This window comes from Nelumbo lutea, chromosome 4, assembly GCF_056320005.1.
Source record: "Nelumbo lutea isolate HS-2025 chromosome 4, American lotus-T2T, whole genome shotgun sequence".
Taxonomy (NCBI): Eukaryota; Viridiplantae; Streptophyta; class Magnoliopsida; order Proteales; family Nelumbonaceae; genus Nelumbo; species Nelumbo lutea.
In genome coordinates, this window is record NC_142687.1 from 66,581,019 (window position 1) to 66,600,293 (window position 19,275).

The following is a 19,275-nucleotide window of genomic DNA, read 5'->3' on the forward strand; positions in this document are numbered from 1 at the left end:
GAGACATTCAGAAAATTTGTGGAACGAAACAGGGTGTTTGAGTTTCTTACAAGACTCAAAGTGGAGTTTGACATTACTAGGCAAAATATTCTGGCCAAGGATGAGGTCATTCTTGCTTAGGCATGTGCTATGATAAGCAGTGAGGAGAACAGGCGGTAGGTACAGTTACAGGGTCCACCTACAGAATACTTTGCACATGCTAAAATAAAGCCAAAGGGTCTGACTAAGAAGAAGGAAGTGATGTGTGAATACAACAAGAAACCAAGGCATATTAAGGACACTTGTTGGAAACTTCATCCAGGTCTTCTCCTGGACAGGTTTTAGGATAACAACAATAACAGTAATTTTAAGAAGAATGGTCAGACTGGAAAGCCTAAGAATGCTAATGTTACCATAATGCCTGAAGGAGGGAATAGAGAAAGTGAAGAAAAATTTGCTATGGAGTAGCTAGCAATAGTAAAGGCAGAGTTTGAAAAGTATGGGAGGTTACTGAATCACTTGGAAACCACTATCTTAGCATCCAACCCTTCCGGTAACACCTCATCATCCTTATTTGCTCACTCAGGTACACGTGCTTATGCAAATCATGCTACTATTTCAAGTAATCATAAAATCCCTTGGGTTATTGATTCTGGTGCATCAGACCATATGACCAGTTTATAAACCTCTTTTGTTCATATAAACTCCTCTCTGGTAGAGAGAAGACATTCCTTGCTAATGGGTCTCTTGCTCCCATCTCTGGTAAAAGGGATTTCAAGGCCTCTAGTACCCTTGTCTTATCCTCTGTTCTTTATTTCCCCAAACTTAATACCAACCTTTTATCTGTTAGTAGCTTGACTAAATCCATGAACTGTAGCATAACCTTTTTTCCTACCCATTGTGTTTTTCAGGACCTAACATCTCAGAGGACGATTGGGAGTGGCCATGAGGTAAATGGAATATACTTGTTGGACACACCTGATAGGAGTCTTGGACCACTTAATGGAGTATCCTTGGAGTCTGTATTATCAGTCTTTTGATAGAGTCATGTTATGTCATTTACCTTTTTTTTGCTTTGAGTCATTTGTTTCCTGATATGTTTAAGGGAATGACTTTATCGAGTCTTCATTGTGAGTCATGTGAACTTGCAAAGCATTGTAGACATTCTTATTCAGTAAGCAATAAAAGATCTATTTCTCCTTTTCATATTGTGCACTATGATGTGTGGGGGCCATATCATCTGCCTACTATGGGGGGTTACAAGCATTTTATCCTCTTTATTAATGATTATTCTTGTTATACTTGCATTTACCTCATGAAATCCTAGGATGAAGTTTCAACCACTGTGTAAAAGTTTCATGAACTTATTCTTACTCAATTTAACACCCGGATCAAAATATTCTACTTTGATAATGCTAAGGAATATTTTGAGAAGAACCTTTCATCATACTTTGAGACCTTTTGGGGTTATTCATTAGAGTTCTTGTTCCTACACTCCACAACAGAATGGAGCGGCGGAAAGGAAGAACCGCCATGTAGTTGAGGTTGTTAGATGCCTCCTGTTTGCATCACACGTTCCTATCAAAATTTGGGGAGATGCTATTTTACTGCCACATATTTAATTAACCGTATGCCTTTTGGGTTCTGGGTTTCAAAACCCCATTTAGCCTTCTCTTTCTAGATGATGATCTCTTTTCTCTTCCTCTCCAAGTTTTTGGGTGCACCTGCTATGTACATGTTCATAATCATCAGAGACATAAATTTGAGCCTAGGGCACATAAGTGTGTCTTCTTAGGATATGCCTCCATACAAAAGGGGTATTGTTGTTTTGATCTAGTTCATGGCACCCGTTTTGTCTCTAGGGATGTCACATTTGTTGAGTTTATTCCTTTCTTTGGTGTTTCTCTTGAGGGGAAGCATTCTGAGGAGCCATTTGCTATGTCCCCAGTTGTTCCTCTTCCAGTTCCCTTTGAGTCTTTTATTGTTCCATCTTTCTCTATTGCTTCTCCTTCCATTGGGTCTACCTCTCATGTTCCTGCTCCTCTAGATCATCCTCCTAGTTTTCCCTCACATCCCATTGTCCAAAGGTGCTACCAAAGACAAAGATTCCGGCATGGGCAAGTTGTTTCCACTCCTTCAACAGAGCCTCTGTCACCTTCCACCACTTATGAGGTAACAAGTCAGCCTTCATCTGACCATTCTACTACCTTCCCAAACCTTGACCTTCCTATTGCCCTTCACAAAGGCAAGCGGAAGTGTACAATACATTGTATCTCCAAACACTTATCCTATAGCCTTCTATCCCCTACCTACTACTCTTTTCTTGCCTATGTTTCTACCCATGTGATTCTCAAGTCTGTAGCAGAAGCCCTATTCAAACCTGAATGGAGGGCTATGATGACTGAACTAGATTCTTTGCATAAGAACCATACCTAGGATATTGTGGATTTGCTTGAAGGAAAGGAACCAATGGGTTGTAAATGGGTGTTCACTATTAAGTATCATTCCAATGGCACTATTGAGAGATTTAAGGCTAGGTTGGTTACTAAAGGCTACATTCAGATGTGTGGTATTGATTACCTTGAGACTTTTGTTCCTGTGGCTAAGATGACTTCAGCTCCTTTTGATTGGCCTCTCCACCAGTTTGATGTGAAAAATGCCTTCTTGAATGGAAACCTACATGAAAAGGTCTATATGTCTTTGCCTCCAGGGGTATATGGAAAGGAAATGCAAGGGAAGGTGCGTAAACTACAGAAGTCCATTTATGCTATCAAACAGTCTCCTTGAGCATGGTTTGAGAGATTCAGAGTTGCCCTTGCCTCTTGTGGTTACACACAAACTCAATCTAACCATACTTTGTTTCTGAAAAGAAGTAACTATTTGGTGACTTTTCTGATTGTTTATGTTGATGACATTGCAGTTTGTTAGGAACTGCCCTAACTCAGGGATTTTTTTCGAGGAAGCCTGCCTCCTGAAGAGAGAGAGAGAGAGAGAGATTGTATTCCCAAAATCAATAATTTCTCTTTTGGCTTCCTTTCCTTATTTATACACTTCTGTTACAATTCTGTTATATTAGCCTCTCCACTTGTCCAGTTTGTTATTTAGTTTGTTCTAGTGGTTGGCTGTCAGTTACATTACTTAAAGGCTGACGTGGCATTTTCTTGTACACTTGTATTCCCTTTATTTGTGTCTCAACAGTCCCTCCTCCCTTGAAAGCGACCTTGCCCTCAGTGCAAGATGTGAAAATCTATTCTGTAAGTCCAAGTAAGGTTCCCAAGTTGCATCCTCAAGTGGGAGACCTGACCATACCACCAATGCCTCTGGTTCGATGTGATTCCCTTTGCGTATCCACCTGAAATCTGTTATCTGGGTGGGCTTAGTTTGAACTTGGCCATCTTTCGAGAATGATGGGAGGGTGGTTGTTATTATTGCTCCTGTTTTTGGCCCTTTCTTTAATAGAGATACATGGAATACATGGTGCAATTTTGATGTTGCTGGAAGGTCAAGCTTGTATGCCACAGGCCCAATGCGTTCCACAATTTGAAATGGGCCAAAGTACCTTGGGCTCAGTTTGTTCCACCTGTGGCCTGCTACTAAAACTTGCTTGTATGGTTGTAGTTTAAGGAAGACTTGCTCCTGAATCTGGTGCCCTATGCTTTATGTTGTAAGAGTCTGCCATCCATTGTTGGGCTCGATGGAGGTGGGATTTGAGATCTTGTAACACCCTATCTCGTTGGAGGAGTTGGTTTTCCACTACTACTACTGCTGTAGACCCTTTCTCATATGGGAGTAGGGGAGGTGGGTCCCATCCATATAGAGCTCGGAAGGGAGTCATTCCTACTGCACTGTGGTACGTGGTATTGTACCACCATTCCGCCCAATGAAGCCACTTGAGCCACTGACGTGGCCTATCCCCTGCATAGCACCTTAGATAGGTTTCCAAACTCCGGTTGACCACCTCAGTTTGCCCATCTATTTGAGGATGGTAGCTGGTAGATTTGAAGAGTTTCACTCTCTGTAGTTGAAAAAGTTCTGCCCAGAAATGACTCATAAAAATTGGGTTGTGGTCTGAGACAATAGAGTTAGGGGTACCATGCAGTCATGCCACCTCCTTAGTAAAAATCTCAGCCACCATTGAAGCTGTAAAGGGGTGGGAAAGAGAGAGAAAATGGCAGTATTTGGTGAATCTATCAACCACTACGAGAATGACGGACTTGCCATAGGAAAGGGGAAGCCCCGTTATGAACTCCATGGATATATCCGCCCACACTTGTGTAGGAATTGGGAGTGGTTGTAGCAGTCCTGCTGGAGACTGGGTATCAACCTTATTTTTCTAGCAAATGATGCATTCGGCTATGAATTTTTGGACCGAATTCCGCATGCCTTTCCAGTGGAATTGGGAGGCTAGTCTCTTGTAAGTGCGCAAAATTCCTGAGTGTCCTCTTGCTGGTGACGAGTGGAACACTTCCAAAAGCTTCTAAATATGGGCTGAATCCTGTGGTATCACCATTCGGCGTTTATACAACAGCAAGTTATTCTCCACTGTGTACCCTGGGTGGCTAGTAGTGTCCTCTTGGACCTGTGAACGCAGCTTGTTCAGTTGTGGGTGTCTTTCAGCTTCTTCCCTTAACTGACTCATGATGGAACATGTTGGGCCCGTGAGAAGTAATGGAAATAGTTGTGGTTGGCGTGACAGTGCATCTGCCACCTTGTTAGTGTGCCCTGCCTTGTATTTAATGACATAATCGTAGCCGAGTAATTTGGCTATCCATCGCTGCTGTTCCGGGGATAGTATGGACTGTTCCAACAGAAATTTCAGGCTATGGTGGTCAGTTCGTATGATGAACCTCCTCCCTAGAAGGTAGGGCCGCCACCTTTGCTATCAGTTCGCGTTCGTATACTGACTTGCCCCATTTCTGTGCTGTCATTGCTTTGCTAAAAAACACTAGTGTCCTTTCTCCTTCCATGAGGACCGCACCTACTCTTTGGCTTGACGCATCACATTCAATGATGAAGTCCTTTGAGAAGTCTGAAAGTGCGAGCGTCGGTGGGGACAAGACAGTTGTTTTGAGCGTCTCGAAGGCTTGTTGGGCCTCCCTAGTCCAGTAGAAACCATTCTTCTTAAGTAAACTTGTCAAGGGGGCAGCAATCAATCCATAGCTTTTGATGAATCACCGGTAGTACCCTGTTAAACCCAAGAAGCCCCATAACTCCTTAACATTTTGAGGTCGGGGCCAATTTATCATGCTTGAGATCTTTTCTGGGTTTGCTGCTACAATGTCATTTTCGACTACACGCCCTAAGTAGTGTACTTGCGTCTGTCCAAATGCACACTTTGACTCCTTTGCAAAGAGTTTACGAGTCCTTAGTAGTTCCAAGGTGATTTGTAGATGTACTAGGTGTTCGTCCCATGTAGCGCTATATACCAGTATATCATAAAAAAAAACGAGTATAAATTTGCACAAATGGGGTCGAAATATGTCATTCATAAGTGCTTGGAATGTAGCTGGCACATTGGTCAACCCAAATGGCATGACCAAAAACTCATAATGCCTCTCGTGTGTACGGAAAGTAGTCTTGTGGATGTCACCCTCATGGACCCGAATTTGATGATATCCCGATCTTAGGTCTAGTTTAGAGAATATGGTGGCCCTGTCGAGTTCATCTAGTAGTTCATCGATTACCGGTATGGGAAATCGATCCTTCACAGTAATGTTGTTCAGGGCCCTATAGTCTATACAAAACCGCCATGTCCCATCCTTCTTTTTCACAAGTAATACCAGCGTGGAGAATGGGCTTTGGTTGGGTTGTATAATTTTTCTATCAAGCATATCTTGCACTTGTTTCTCAATCTCTAGTTTCTAAAAATAGGGGTAACGATAGAGCCTTACATTTGTGGGTGCCGTTCCGGGCAGCAATGGAATGCAATGATCATGGGCACGTTTCGGTGGTAGTTCCTTAGGCTCTTGGAAGATCACTGAAAACTTTTGAAGTAGCTGCTGGAGTTGTATGTGGGCTTCTTCGGATCTACTGGAGTTACTTCCTTGGGCTAGAATTGGGCCATTCCCGTGGGAGTCTATCTACATTAAAATGATGTGGGTTGGGTTTGCTACCTATTTTCTTAGGGTGGCGATTACTCTCATAGTTTGAGAGGAAGCAAGGCCGGTCAAGGCTTGCAGGGATACTTCCGGGTATTCCTTTGTCCATTGCCCCCATTCTTGGTTGTCCACTGGCTCTTCAATGTCTGTTGATTGCTTGACATTTTCAGTTTCGGGTTGAAGGAAGAAAACTTGCGGGATCTTACAGCAATGGCTCAGTCCGAATTTGTCTCCACATGCATAACAAAGGCCCTTTTCTCGTCGGGCTTGCATCTTAGCCCAAGTTAACCTCTTGGCTGAGCTGGGGCTTGAACTAGAGTTGGCGTCTTTGCCTGTGATTCCTACTCCTGGTCTAGACTTCGGTTTACCCAAGATACCTGGTTCTGGATTCGGTATACCTGGTTTGACTGCAGCTCCCAAAGGTCGATTAATCCTTCTTGCCCGATTCAGTGTGTCTTCATGGAGTCGAGCTAAGGCTGCTGCGTCAAGAATGGTGGTGGGCTGCATGGCTTTCACCTTCAGCCATAATTCTTCCCTGAGTCCACCAACAAAACTTCCGACAAGTGCGTTTTCTGGCCACCCTTGCACGCACACAACTAACCTTTCGAGCGCCATCTGATAATCTTGGATGGAGCCAGTCTGTCATAGCTTAGCGAGGCTTTCATCATAGTTTTCAAAGGCCGAGACTCCAAATCTCATGGTTAAGGCATCGGTGAAGTCCACCCATGTGGCTCTTGGGTGCCGTCGCCGGTACCACTGGTACTAGACGATCGCCTCTCCTTCCAGGTGTGCGGAGACTAATGGAACACGATCAGGTCCCTGCGTATCGTGGTAATCGAAGTATCTTTCTGTTCGCAGAAGCCAGGATGTGGGATCTCCCCCTGCGAAGACGGGAAACTCGATTCTTGTTGTTCTTGATCCGCTTCGATGACTGGTGTCATTGCATTCTTCCTGCCTTTCCCGATTCGGCGCTAGTGGTGTCTGTTCCAGTCGTTCAAGCAAGGATGCGAAGCTTTCTTTGATTTCTTTGACGTCAGCCGATAATCTTTGCATTTCTCCTTCCATGTTGTCGACCTTGTTCTCCATCACGGACGACCTTGTGCTTGGCATCTTGGCTCCGATACCAACTTGTTACGAACTGCCTAACTCAGGGACTTTTTTGAGGAAGCCTGCCTCTTGAATGAGAGAGAGAGAGAGAGAGAGAGAGAGAAAGAGAGAGCGATTGTATTCCCAAAATTAATAATTCCTCTTCTGGCTTCCTTTCCTTATTTATACACTTCTGTTACAATTCTGTTATATCAACCTCTCCACTTGTCTAGTTTGTTATTTAGTTTGTTCTAGTGGTTGGCTATCAATTACAATACTTAAAGGCTGACGTGGCCTTTTCTTGTACACTTGTATTCCCTTTATTTGTGTCTCAACACAGTTATGAGTAATGACACCTAGGAAGTGATTAAGCTCAAAAGATTTCTTAACTTTGAATTTGAGATCAAGGATTTGAGGGATCTCAGATATTTCTTGGGAATTTAAGTTGCTAGGTCTAGGGATGGTATCTTCATTTCTCAACGCAAGTATTTTATTGATAGTGAACTATTGTCTGATAGGGAAGTGTTTTAGAGACTGCTAGGGAAGTTGTTATGATAGTCTGTAGTAGCTAAATCCCCAGTTGAAGTAGAGTACAAGGCAATGGCACATGGAGTGTCAGAATTACTGTGGCTGATATCACTTTTGGAAGAGTTGGGTATTGACTATGAAAATCCAATGATGCTCTATTGTGACAACCATGCAGCGATCAACATTGCACATGATCTTGTTCAACATGACAAAACTAAGCACATAGAGGTTGAAAGACATTTTATACGGGAGAGTTGCTTCAAGAGAAGTTTCCTTGTCATTTATCTCTTCAGAAGAGCAGTTGGTTGATGTTTTGACCAAAGGTATTCCAAAAGGGAAGCTAACACACTATTTAAGCAAGCTGGGAATGATTGACATCTATGCCTAGATCGAGGGGGAGTGTAGAGAGGCTAGGCCGAATGGGCCCTAGTATCTGTTTTTATGTTTAAGTAGTATATTATTTATTTTGTATGTTAATGGGCCTATCTTTATGGGCTTGATAACCTCTTTTATAAGTTCTTTTAAAGTTCTTGCTTGGCTGGTTGCCCACTTAAGGGCAGACTTGTAATTAATCTAGTTAATGAAGATTAATAAAAGAATTAGTTAGGGGTGAGAGGATATGATCGAACTCCTCCTTCTTTCTCCCTTCTTCTCCATCTTTTTCTCCTATAATCTGAAATATTTTACTGTTCTTTTATTGGACAATCACATCTGGGGGAAAGGGAATAGAGTGTCTGGGGCTGTGAGAAATTTTAGGGATTTTATTTAGAAGAATGGATTGGTTGATTGTAGAGTTTTGGGATCAAAATTCACATGGTCCATTGGTTAAGATCCACCAATTCTGAGAAGATTGGATGAGAGAAGATGATGGGGTGGGGATTGGTAAAGTGTGTGATCTTTGCTTGTGGTTGTACAGATCAAGTAGGAAGAATGTTTCTATTAAAGGAAGTTTTGAAATAACCCAAGATAGGGTCTTATGGTGCATAAAGTTTATGGAGGAATGTGTGAGCTATTTATCGAAGTTGCAGTCGGTTGAAGCTCAAATTGGAGGGACTTAAGATGGTGAGAGGAATCTAAAAATGGCATCTTCGCTGTTTATTCTTGTATGCTCTTGCAAGAAATCAAGTGGAGAAATTGGAGATAGCTGGAGTTTGGGGAAACCCTATTCCACCTAGGATTGAAGCATTTGCTTGGCTTGTAGTCTTGGACAGAATTATAATTTTGGATCATATTCAAAGGAGGGGAGTCCACATGGCAGGAAAAAGTTATTTATACAAAGTTGTTCAAGAGAATGTTTTGCACTTATTTTTCAGTTGTTGCTTTACGAAAGACATTTGGGGATATTCTTTGTTTTTTCAAATCTGACTTCTTGGATCCTAGAACTTTGGTAGAGAATGTTCAGTGGCCTACAATGTGAGGAAATATCAAGGTGAACATTGCTTGGAGCAGTGTTCCCTTTGCCATCTGTTGGGAAGTCAGGAAAGAAAAAGTAGAAGGATTTTTAAAGGAAAAGAGAAAAGAATAGATCAAATAGTATTATTTTGCAGTAAAAGAATCATGGAGTGGATTGTTATCTTATCAGAATTTGAAAGTCTCCAAAGATCTTGAAAATGGTTTGGTCTTTACTAAAGATAGAGTCAAGAACTTAACTAGTTGTATTTTTTTGAATTGTATTGCTTATTTCTTTGTTTTGGGGTTCTTGATCTTTCGATGATCTCTCATCACTAGTATGGATGTATTCTTTATTAATAATTTTTATTTTTTATTTATTACAAAGAAAACATTTTTATTGAAGAAAAGGCAAACAGAATGAATGTAGAACAAGCCAATCCATTAAGGGATGGCAAAATAGAACAAAATGAAAGAGGCTGAGAGGTAGACCTGGACGAAGTTAACCCACCAAAAAGAACACTAAATAAACAAATGAAAGAACAAGGGAAAATTAAAACCTGATGAAAACCTAGGAGAAGAAAAAGGAAGTCTTTGGTTTGGAGCTTCCTCAAAAATTGGGTCTTCATACGTGTGGTCCACTGGCTTAATTATTCTTTAGAGGAGGTGATAACCAAGTTAAAAGGGGCCAAAACTAGTCTGAGATTTTGGTGTCCTTAGATAAAGTTTTCAATTACCAATTCAATGACAATTTGTTGTGTACTGAGAAATTTGTGGTCATTTTAGTAATAATGTGTAAGTCTGTAATAGGACTAGTAAATTTCTGTTTCTAGGTCTATCTTAGAGTTTATTATTTAATTTCAATAGGATTAGTGATGGGTTTTATAATTATTTTATGGAATTCATATTTGAGTGTCCATATAGGTTATATATTGGATTACCCTATTTTGATCAGTAACCATCAATGAATTTATTACGTAGTTATAAAATAATGATATGAACAAAGTAATGTTCAAAGCACCGCAGTAATTGGCCAAGCCTTGCTAGCCACCCATTTTTTTGGGAGAATGACGGTTCAGCCCAGGGTCAGAATTTTTAGGCCCAAAGTACAGTTGGGGTGGGTGCCAGCTCGGAATTGATGCCAATTCACAGGCGGGCATTGGTGTGTAGAGTGGGGGTTTTTGACATTTTGAATGTTTATAGCTCTGCAGTGGAAATCAGAAATCTGCATTGGGCCTGTCTGTACTTTTTTTTTTCTTTTAGAACTTTCCTTTAGGGAATCAATCCCTAGTACTAATATTGATCCCTATTAACTCCTTTTGTTGGTCACAGCTATCCTGGGGTCTTGGGAGGGGTGCACCAGATTGGGGCTTACCTTAACTCTAATGCAATTAGGAGTCAATTTTGTTCAATTTCCATATTTTTTCTGATAGATAATTTTCAATTTGGAATTGGGCCCTGCTTGATGCAATAGTAAACTCTTGGGCTGACAAGCATAAGAAAACGGGTTTGAGTTTTAGAGTGGCCACTTAATGCGAGAGATTGCCAAATGTTAGGTAACACCAAAGTTGGAATTGAAATGTGAAAAAGGGATATCAAAGTCCTTGTGTTGAATCCATAAATAAATCATTGTAATTGAAATTATTGAATGGAAAGAAAATTACTGTCCCCCCTCTCTCTACTAATTTCTTATTCCAAGTGTCTTTCTGTTGTATGTAACAGCTAGAGTTCCTCTTTCTCTCCCTCAAGAAAGTAATTTATTTTATTGATGAGAAAAGAGGGTTGAAGCATAATGAGGGGCTGCATACAGATATATCAAGCCAACGTGAAAGCCAAAAAAAAAAAAAAATGCAAAAAGTGTCTAATTGCTTCTCCTTATCTATTTTTTATCATTAGTCACCCAAATAATCTTCCTTTACCTAAAAATCCTACTACCAGATCTGAAGATTCTATGACCCCCTTACCTGTCTGCCACAAACTCATCTCACCTTTTCATCCAGTCTGACAAAATGCTATTTGTGTCTTGAGATTGTTTATTGTGATGGCATAAAATGCAAGACAGACAGATTCTATGACCCTTTACCTGTATTAACGCTTCAAATGAGTACAATGTCCATGATGAGTAATTCAATTTTTAGTTTAAATCTTATAGACTTATACTTGATCAGTGCATTTAAAGGATCACCTAGGTGTTTTGGAGGTCCATGTCTAGGTGACCAAGTAGGTGGTGGTATAGATATTAACATCTTGGGAGGCGCAAATAACTGCAGGTCATTTTTTACTCCTGTTTCAGTCACATTAATATAAACTAGAGTGGGTGCTGCCAGACCCAGTAAGATTCTCTTCCAAACTTCTCTCCTCTGTTCTCTGTTCTCTGTTCTCTCTCTCTCTCTCCTACGTCACTGCAGGTTAAATTTCTTCCACCACCTCTATGTTTAGTATCTGTACAAAGAGCATTGATTTCCTCATTTCCATCACCCCCTTGATGGTCTGAACTATTTGGAGTGGTCCAAAGGAGCAAAACTGTTCATAGGGGGAAGGGAGAAGCTTGGGTACTTGGATGGTGATATTGTTGAACCTAAGAAGGGACTGACACATGCTAGATTGTTCTAGGAAAATTATATGATTGTGTCATGGCTTCTGCCATCCATTCAGCCATCCCTAAGGAAAAATTTTATGTGGGCTTATATAGAAAAAGAGATTAGCAAGCCAGAGCTACCTATGCAGAACAGAGACACCATGCTAGGGTCTATCAATTGCAGGCTGAAGCAGGGAGACAGGAGTTTATCTGCCTATTATTCTGATTTAACCTCTATGTAGAAGGAGCTGGATCACTACCAGACTGGAAGTGTGAAGAGGATGCTAAAGCTTATAAGCAAGGTTCTAAATATCGATACTTCGGTAGGGATGTATCGGGCGATACGGTAGTGTTTTGTAGGCTTTTTTAGACCAGTTCAGGGGAACGGTTTAAGGCTCCTTCACCCCCTGAACCGGTCAGACCTCGATACACCCCCTGTAGGGCCGTATCGGGAAGCCACCGGCACAATATGTATCGGCCGATACGGGTCGATACGTATCGATACTTCGAACCTTGCTTATAAGGTCCTGCTCTCCATGGGGTCCATGAGTTCGTGCTGGACTCCACTCCCCATATGAGCCTATACATGTTCTTGGGTGCAAGGATTTATCTTCTATGGAGGAAGTGTACTCCTTATGTTGGCTCCAAGGAGCAACTGCTGATGTATTTGCTAAGGGTGTGAGTGTTTTGTGCCATAACAAATTATGTAACAAGCTGGGAATGATTGACATCTATAGTCCAACTTGAGGGGGAGTGTTGTAAATGTGCCATATCTGGCACAGGGGTATTTCTGTCTTTTTACTCTTTTAACTCATCCTACCGCCAGACCCACTAAGATTCTCTTACAAACTTTTGTCTCTTTTGTGTTCTCTCATTTGTCTCTCTATTCGCTCTCCTACATTACTGCAGGTTGGGATCATAGCCAATATTTGGTTGATAGGAGTATACATAGAGCTAAAAATTAGGGTTCTTAATTTTTGGCCTTCAGGAAGGCCATTTGTTTGGATACAACTAAACCAATTAGTTGTTTCTTTGTAGTCTGTGTGTGTGTGCCTGCTGCAGATGCATTTTATTATTTATTAAGCTAATTTAGAAAGAAATATATTGGTTGTTCATGTTTTCCACTTTTTTGTGTTGTAATGCTTTGCTATGTTGTCCTGATCCAATGCAGACCGATCCTAATTGGAGCAATTTTTTATATGATGAAGATACAAAGGTGATCAATCTCATTGACTTCGGGGCTGCCCGAGACTACCCAAAGAGTTTCGTTGATGACTATTTAAGAATGGTACAGTATCTTTGCACTCAAATAGGACGCCTTTTTGATCTTTTGAACTTGTTTATTACATCCTCCGCTAAACAAATTTCCATTGTATAAAAATTCTCTTCATGTTTTCCTCAATATTTGGACAAAAAAAAAAGAAGAAAAATGGATTAACCCATGATGCCATAGTTAAATAATAAAATTTTTAAAATAGAAATAAATATAAAAGTTGCAAAAAAAAGTAGAAAAATTGAACACATTTTTAATATTTTGTATTAATAATTTTAAATAAAAACTAAGCCAAAAAATGAAATTGTTTTCCTATTTGGTGGTGGATCAACAATTCAACCTTTTGGGTCAAATGAGTCAACTCTTGATGACAGAATTAAATAATAAAAAAAAATGTAAAAACAGAAAAATATGAAGAAAAAAACAAAATTTCGCAAATGCTTTATATTAATCATATTAAAGAAAAATAAGTGGGATAAACAATAATTGTTCTTATTGATGATTTTAATGAAAAATATAATTTAAAACTAACCCCAAAATGAAATTATTTTCCTATATGGTTGTGGGTCAACAATTCAACCTTTCAGGTCAAATGTGTCAACCCTTGATATCATAATTAAACAATAAAAATAAAAAGATAAAAATATTAAAAATGTGTTTTCTTTTCTGTTTTATCCATACTGTACTCTTTTTTCTGGTCATGCTTTAGCTGTACGCGTTAAAGGGTTATTCCATCCATTTGGTCAGGTGCTTGCATGTGCAGACTGTGACAGAGATGCGGTAATAGAAATGTCACGGAGGCTTGGATTCCTTACGGGGATGGAGTCTGAAGTAATGCTAGAGGCACATGTTCAGGCTGCCTTTGTTGTGGGGTTGCCGTTCTCAAAGCCAGGTGGGTATGACTTCCGCTCCACCACAATCACCAAGAGCATTACCAACCTCGGGGCTACGATGCTTAAGCACAGACTGACCCCACCACCCGATGAGGCCTACAGTCTTCATAGGAAGCTCTCAGGTGCATTCTTGGCTTGCATCAAGCTGGGGGCTGTTGTACCTTGTAGAGAACTGTTGCTTGAAATCTATAGGCAGTATCAATTTGGTGATGATACAGGTGAGATCTTGACAAGCAGCACGATGTCATGATATGTCGATCTTCAATTTTTATCAATTGATTTATATAATAATTTTGGGATGCAATCGTGTATCCCCATTCCCTTTTACTATGGCCTGAGAGAACTGAGGAAAACAGAGCGGTAGCAGGCCATGTCAAAAGTCGAAATAAGTCAAAGGTGGTGTGTATAGTTTTGTATGAAGCATCTTTTTTCATTGGTGAGTCTGTGGGTTTGATCTCGCACCTCCTAAATGAAGGGTTGACATGCGGCCATCTTGACGACTGATGGATAAAAAAATAGTCAGTAAATCATGTGATAAAAGAATGTAACCATTTTTTTTTCCTGAAAAAGTAACCACTTTATTTACCTATGCCTAGTTTAATCTCTTAAAATGGAACCTGTTAAAGGTAGGCCCTGATTCTTATGTTTAAAGGAATGTAATCTTATTCATTTTAGAAGCCGGGTGATATTTAGGCGAGACTCATACATTGGCTCTACAGATCCTCTGTATATAGGAGTAAGGAGACATGACAATTCAAGGAAGGAATCTAGAGATATGGGCACCCTCATTGTCTGGTTCTATGAATTTATAAGATCACCCATAGGCCATATGACAGTTCAAGTTGAATGTCGATGACCCCAGTAGAGGCAACCCGGGCTTTGGTGGTGGAAGGTATAATAAGAAAGGTGTTGGGAAGCTTTCTTTCTTCCTCTTTTTTTTTTTTTTTGCTTTCAATAGTTTCTAATGGCCATAAGAGTGTAAGACTTATACTCAAGTGGTGTTCCTGGCCCTTCTTGCTGGTCTAATGTTTTAGTAAGGGAATCTCTTCTGTTGAAGTAGAGAGTGATAATGAAAACCTTGTTAATATAATGAATGGTGGTGAGTTTAAAGAAAAGAAGGGCCAGGAATCAAGGCCAAACGTTCATAAGACACATGCCCCAATCTTGAGTGCTAGAGACTAGAAGAAGCATCAGTATTTAAACTTGAGGAGTGTAAGGCTACTGATTGTGTGACCAATACAAAGTGGTAAAGATCGTCATGCATCTTGCCAAATCTAATCATTTTCTTGGAGATCAGGTCCGGTAATACACAGAAGGTTGAAAAAAAATTGCCAAATCCAATCACATGAGAAGTAATTTTGCTGATTGATAATAACTTGCAATTGAAACCAGTAATGAACAAAACATCTTTCAACTGAATCTCAAGTGTTATGTTCACAGAGCCATGATCCAGTGACTAATTTTGTGCCATCAGGTAGATGAATTGCCCTTTCAATCATTTTGGATTGGCTTTGATAAAAAATATTTGTAGTGGGACTCATGTGATTCAGGCACTGCTGTTAAGTAGCCAGTATTCGACGTTCAAGATTGAGCAATGATCCAAAGACTTAACAGTAAAATTGGAGGCAGAGGTTGCCGGCCTACCTGCACTTAGGAAGGTGATGAATTGACGGTATTGTTCAAGAGATAGGCCAAGAACAAGGGAAGTGCCACTACCAGCCCCAAGAGCGGGAACATAGGATGTATGATTCACAGAGTGTTTGGTATTTTGGTCGTTATTTGCTCTATTTGCATGTGATTTGCCTTTTTCCCATCTTGGAGGGTACCCAACTAGTTCATAACACCGATCCTTGCTGTGACCCTATTTCTTGCAATGGTCACAGCGAATCTTGGACCGTTCTTTCTGTCTTGTGAATGGATTCTTTGAACCAGAAGAAAAGAATGGTGGTAATGGTGGTAATGGCTCTTCTTGGGCAATCAATGCATAGACCTTGGTGACTGGTGGTAATGGCTCCATGCTCAGAATATTTGATCGTATAATATTGAAATGATCTCCGAGGCCGATCAAGAATTGATAAACTTTTTCTTTTTCCTTTTTTGCAATGAGATCCTTTGCTCTGCAATAGGCATAGACTGAGATTGGGGTATAAACAGAGAGTTCATCTCAAATCCCTTTCATTTTGGTGTAGTATGATGCAACTGAGAGATTTTCTCGACATAGAACAACCAATTCGTGCTTCAAATAAAAAATCCATAGATCATTTTCCTAAGAAAATCTCTGCTCCAGGTCCAACCAGATTTCTCGTGCGGTTTCAATGTAGGCAACACTTTGGTGTAGTTCTCATGCCAGGGCATTGAACAACCATGAGACCATCATGCAGTTGCATTTGGACCAAGCTCTCAATTCCGTTGATCTGGTGAGGTCCGACTTGCTTATCGTACCATCCACAAATCCAATCTTATTCTTGGCGCTAAGAGCATTGATCATTGCACGTCTCCAAGTTGGATCGTTTTCTCTGTTTAACAAAAACAATACCAGTATTGTGCTGGGATTATCCAATGGATGGAGAAAATAAGATGACAATGGATTTGTGAATGAGTTGTTGTCACCGCCATAACTCATTTCTATAGTCATCTTTGATTATAGGAGGGAAATAAGAAAGGAATCTCAATTGACTATGGGTGAGAAAGACAAGAAGGAAAAGAAAGATTGTCGGTCATGGATGCAAAACCAGGTCTTACAATCCTCACACATTGATTGTGAAAAGATGATTTGACTCAAAAAGAAGGTGATTTATTTACTTGGAAAAAATAAATATATATAAATGATGGTACATATTGCAATGAAATTTCATCTGCGATGAGGTTACATTTGTGATGAAGGTTGGTAATTTTGTTGAACTTTCCAAAAGACTATGAACCTCCCAAAAGTTTGATTTTTTTTCCTTTCTCATACTTGGTCACTACCTAGATCCATCTATCTTTTTCCTCTTGTAATCTTTACAAGTGGTCAAACTGCTGATGTTGTTTTTCTTCGAATAAGTGCTTTCATCAAGTTTAACCCTGGTAATCAATGTTTTTGAACCGTCATTGACCCAGATGGTCAGATCGTTCGGCCCAAAAACCGTCCAAGCAACCGGTTCCGCTTTACCCCTAGCCCATTCCTGGGTCAATAACCACTGACTTCGTTAGAAAACTGTTGGCCTGGATAGTCGAACCGTCAACTCATTTGACCTAGACAACGGTTCTGACCCAGGAACTCTCTTCTTAATCAGAAAACATACGAACTCAGATCTGAGTTGATGTCTCAGTTGTCTTAGATCTGAGGAAGAAGAAGAAGAAGAAGAAGAAGAAGATCTGAGAACTCAGATCTGTGTTTGTTGCTGCCTCCTCGCCGTCGCCATTATCGTTGCTGGTGAGTGTCGAACCACCCTCCTCCTCCTTCTTCCTTCCTTCCTTTCTCTTCTTTTCTTTTTTCCTTTTTCCTTTCTTTTCTTCTTTTTTTTCTTTCTCGGCCAACAGCATCTCTTCTCTCATTTCTCAAATCTCATAATTCATATAAAATATTTGCCCTAATATGCAAACCATCCAAACCATTCAACCCGAACAGTCAAACCGTTGACCCGAAAGCCGGTAACTAGAACGGTTCTATTTCTGGTTCAGTTTTTAAAACCTTGCTAGTAACCTATGTCTTTTTTAGCTTTCGACACCTTTTCAAATTTTACCGCCAACTTATTGAAGCGGTGGTCTCTTTTTTATTCTACCTTCTTCTTACCGGCTAACGACTTTACCTCTTACCTTCTCCCTTCTCCTCGTGTTGTTGTCCCTTCCTCTTTGAATCCATCTCCCCTATTGGCCCATGCCCATCGACCTCCATATGCCCACTTCATCAATTTGCCACCTCATCCCCTCCTTCCACGTGTGTTTTCTTTTTCAAAGATTCTGCCAGCTCATCTTCTTCTTTCTCTCCCCGACGTCTCTTCGACTTCTTGGGATTTTCTACTCACTTTTCTTACCCACTCTCTACCCGCCGTGAATTGGAGCCTCACATCTCTATTATGAATTAAGAGATGTGTGGATCCAATTCACAGGGGGTAGAGAATGGGTAGGAAAAGTTTCTAGGAAATCTGAGCTCCTTCTCTGGCTCCTCCCCTATTTTCCCGCCCAGCCTTTCTCCTTCCTCTTCCCTCCCCCTCCTTCTTCCCTACTTTTCTCGTACGCATCCACCTTCACCCCTTTTTCCTTCTCTATACTGCAGTACATACCATTTGTTCCTTCAATGAACAGTTCGCCTGCAAATAGCAAAACCATGCCTGTAATGGAATCCCCACAATATCTATCCACACCACACATTTTTGTCCTTGCTCTACAATTTTTCTACTATGAAACATTATTAGTACTAGTTTTGCTTGCAGTTTCCTTGCTCCCAGGACCTTTTCTCTCCCCCATTCTAAGGTCGCCCAACTCTCAAACTCCTTTATCTCAACTTCTCTCCAGACTACTCTACCTATCAAACCTGCTCAAAGAACATTCACTCTCTCTTCCAGCTTTCCTGATTATCTCACATCCACAACTACCTCCAGGTTGAACCAAGATTCCTAACCTCTTCTCTCTTCTTCTTCTCTATCAGTAAAAGAAAATTTGATCATGGGGGATTGTCACTCATTTCCATGCTTTATTTCATAGCTAAAGTCTTGATCATCTCCTCTTCTTCTCACACAACTTCTCAAATATTCCTCATTACTGGGTTTGAATTTCTATGATTTGGTTGGGTGATATTTTCTCTCTGTTATAAAAATCTTGGAGCTTAAAATTTTGATTTCCTTGGTTTCATGCTTTGTTTAAGAGGGATAGAAGAACAGGGGAAGAGCCCCTTGGTGTGATAAGCAAAGACTGGAGAAAGGGGCATGGTGGATGAGCGGATGGCCATTGGAACTGAGAAATGGTTTAAGGAACCCACGCTTGTAGCTACAATCGGTTTTCCTGCCAAAAACGTAGCTGTTATTGTTTAATTTTTATTTTCTTATTTATTGTTACTTTTAGATTTTTGAATGTCCAAGTTTTAAATTTTTAGGGCCCGTTTGGTTCGCGATCGGAATCGGAATCAGAACGGCCTATTTCACTTGGTTGTTTGGTTCAGACCGGAATCTGAATTGAATTCTGATTTATGCTGTTTAGTTCATTAAGAGGCTGGAATTGGAATCAGCCATGATTTCCAATTTTGCCCTTAACAAAAATAAAAAAGCAGAAAATGCATGAAAATACCAAAATTTGCAGAAAATTCAGAAAAATGCATGAAAATACTCAAAATTTGCAGAAATTGCAAAAGAAAAATGTAGAAATTTTGCAAAAAAAAAAAAAATGCAGAAACACCATTTGCAGAAAATGCATAAAGAAATTCTATTAAGAGGTGTCTATTAAGTGGGATCCATCTTGTCTCATAGTAAGTAC

At 40.3% G+C, this 19,275-nt stretch overlaps 1 protein-coding gene across 2 annotated transcripts in view; it reads left to right on the top strand.

The window, feature by feature from the left end:
- ABC1 (ABC transporter 1) overlaps positions 1–14,413 on the top strand; it is a 59,245-nt gene extending 44,832 nt beyond the window's left edge. The window contains exons 7-9 of one of the 2 annotated variants that reach the window (XM_088941769.1): positions 891–929; positions 12,830–12,946; positions 13,679–14,413. In XM_088941769.1, the coding sequence (XP_088797895.1) occupies positions 891–929; positions 12,830–12,946; positions 13,679–14,074 (552 nt within the window). In that variant the 3' untranslated portion in view covers positions 14,075–14,413. The remainder of the gene's footprint in view (positions 1–890; positions 930–12,829; positions 12,947–13,678) is intronic. The other variant, XM_088941770.1, reaches the window with a different exon arrangement.
- The last annotated feature ends 4,862 nt before the right edge of the window (positions 14,414–19,275 follow it).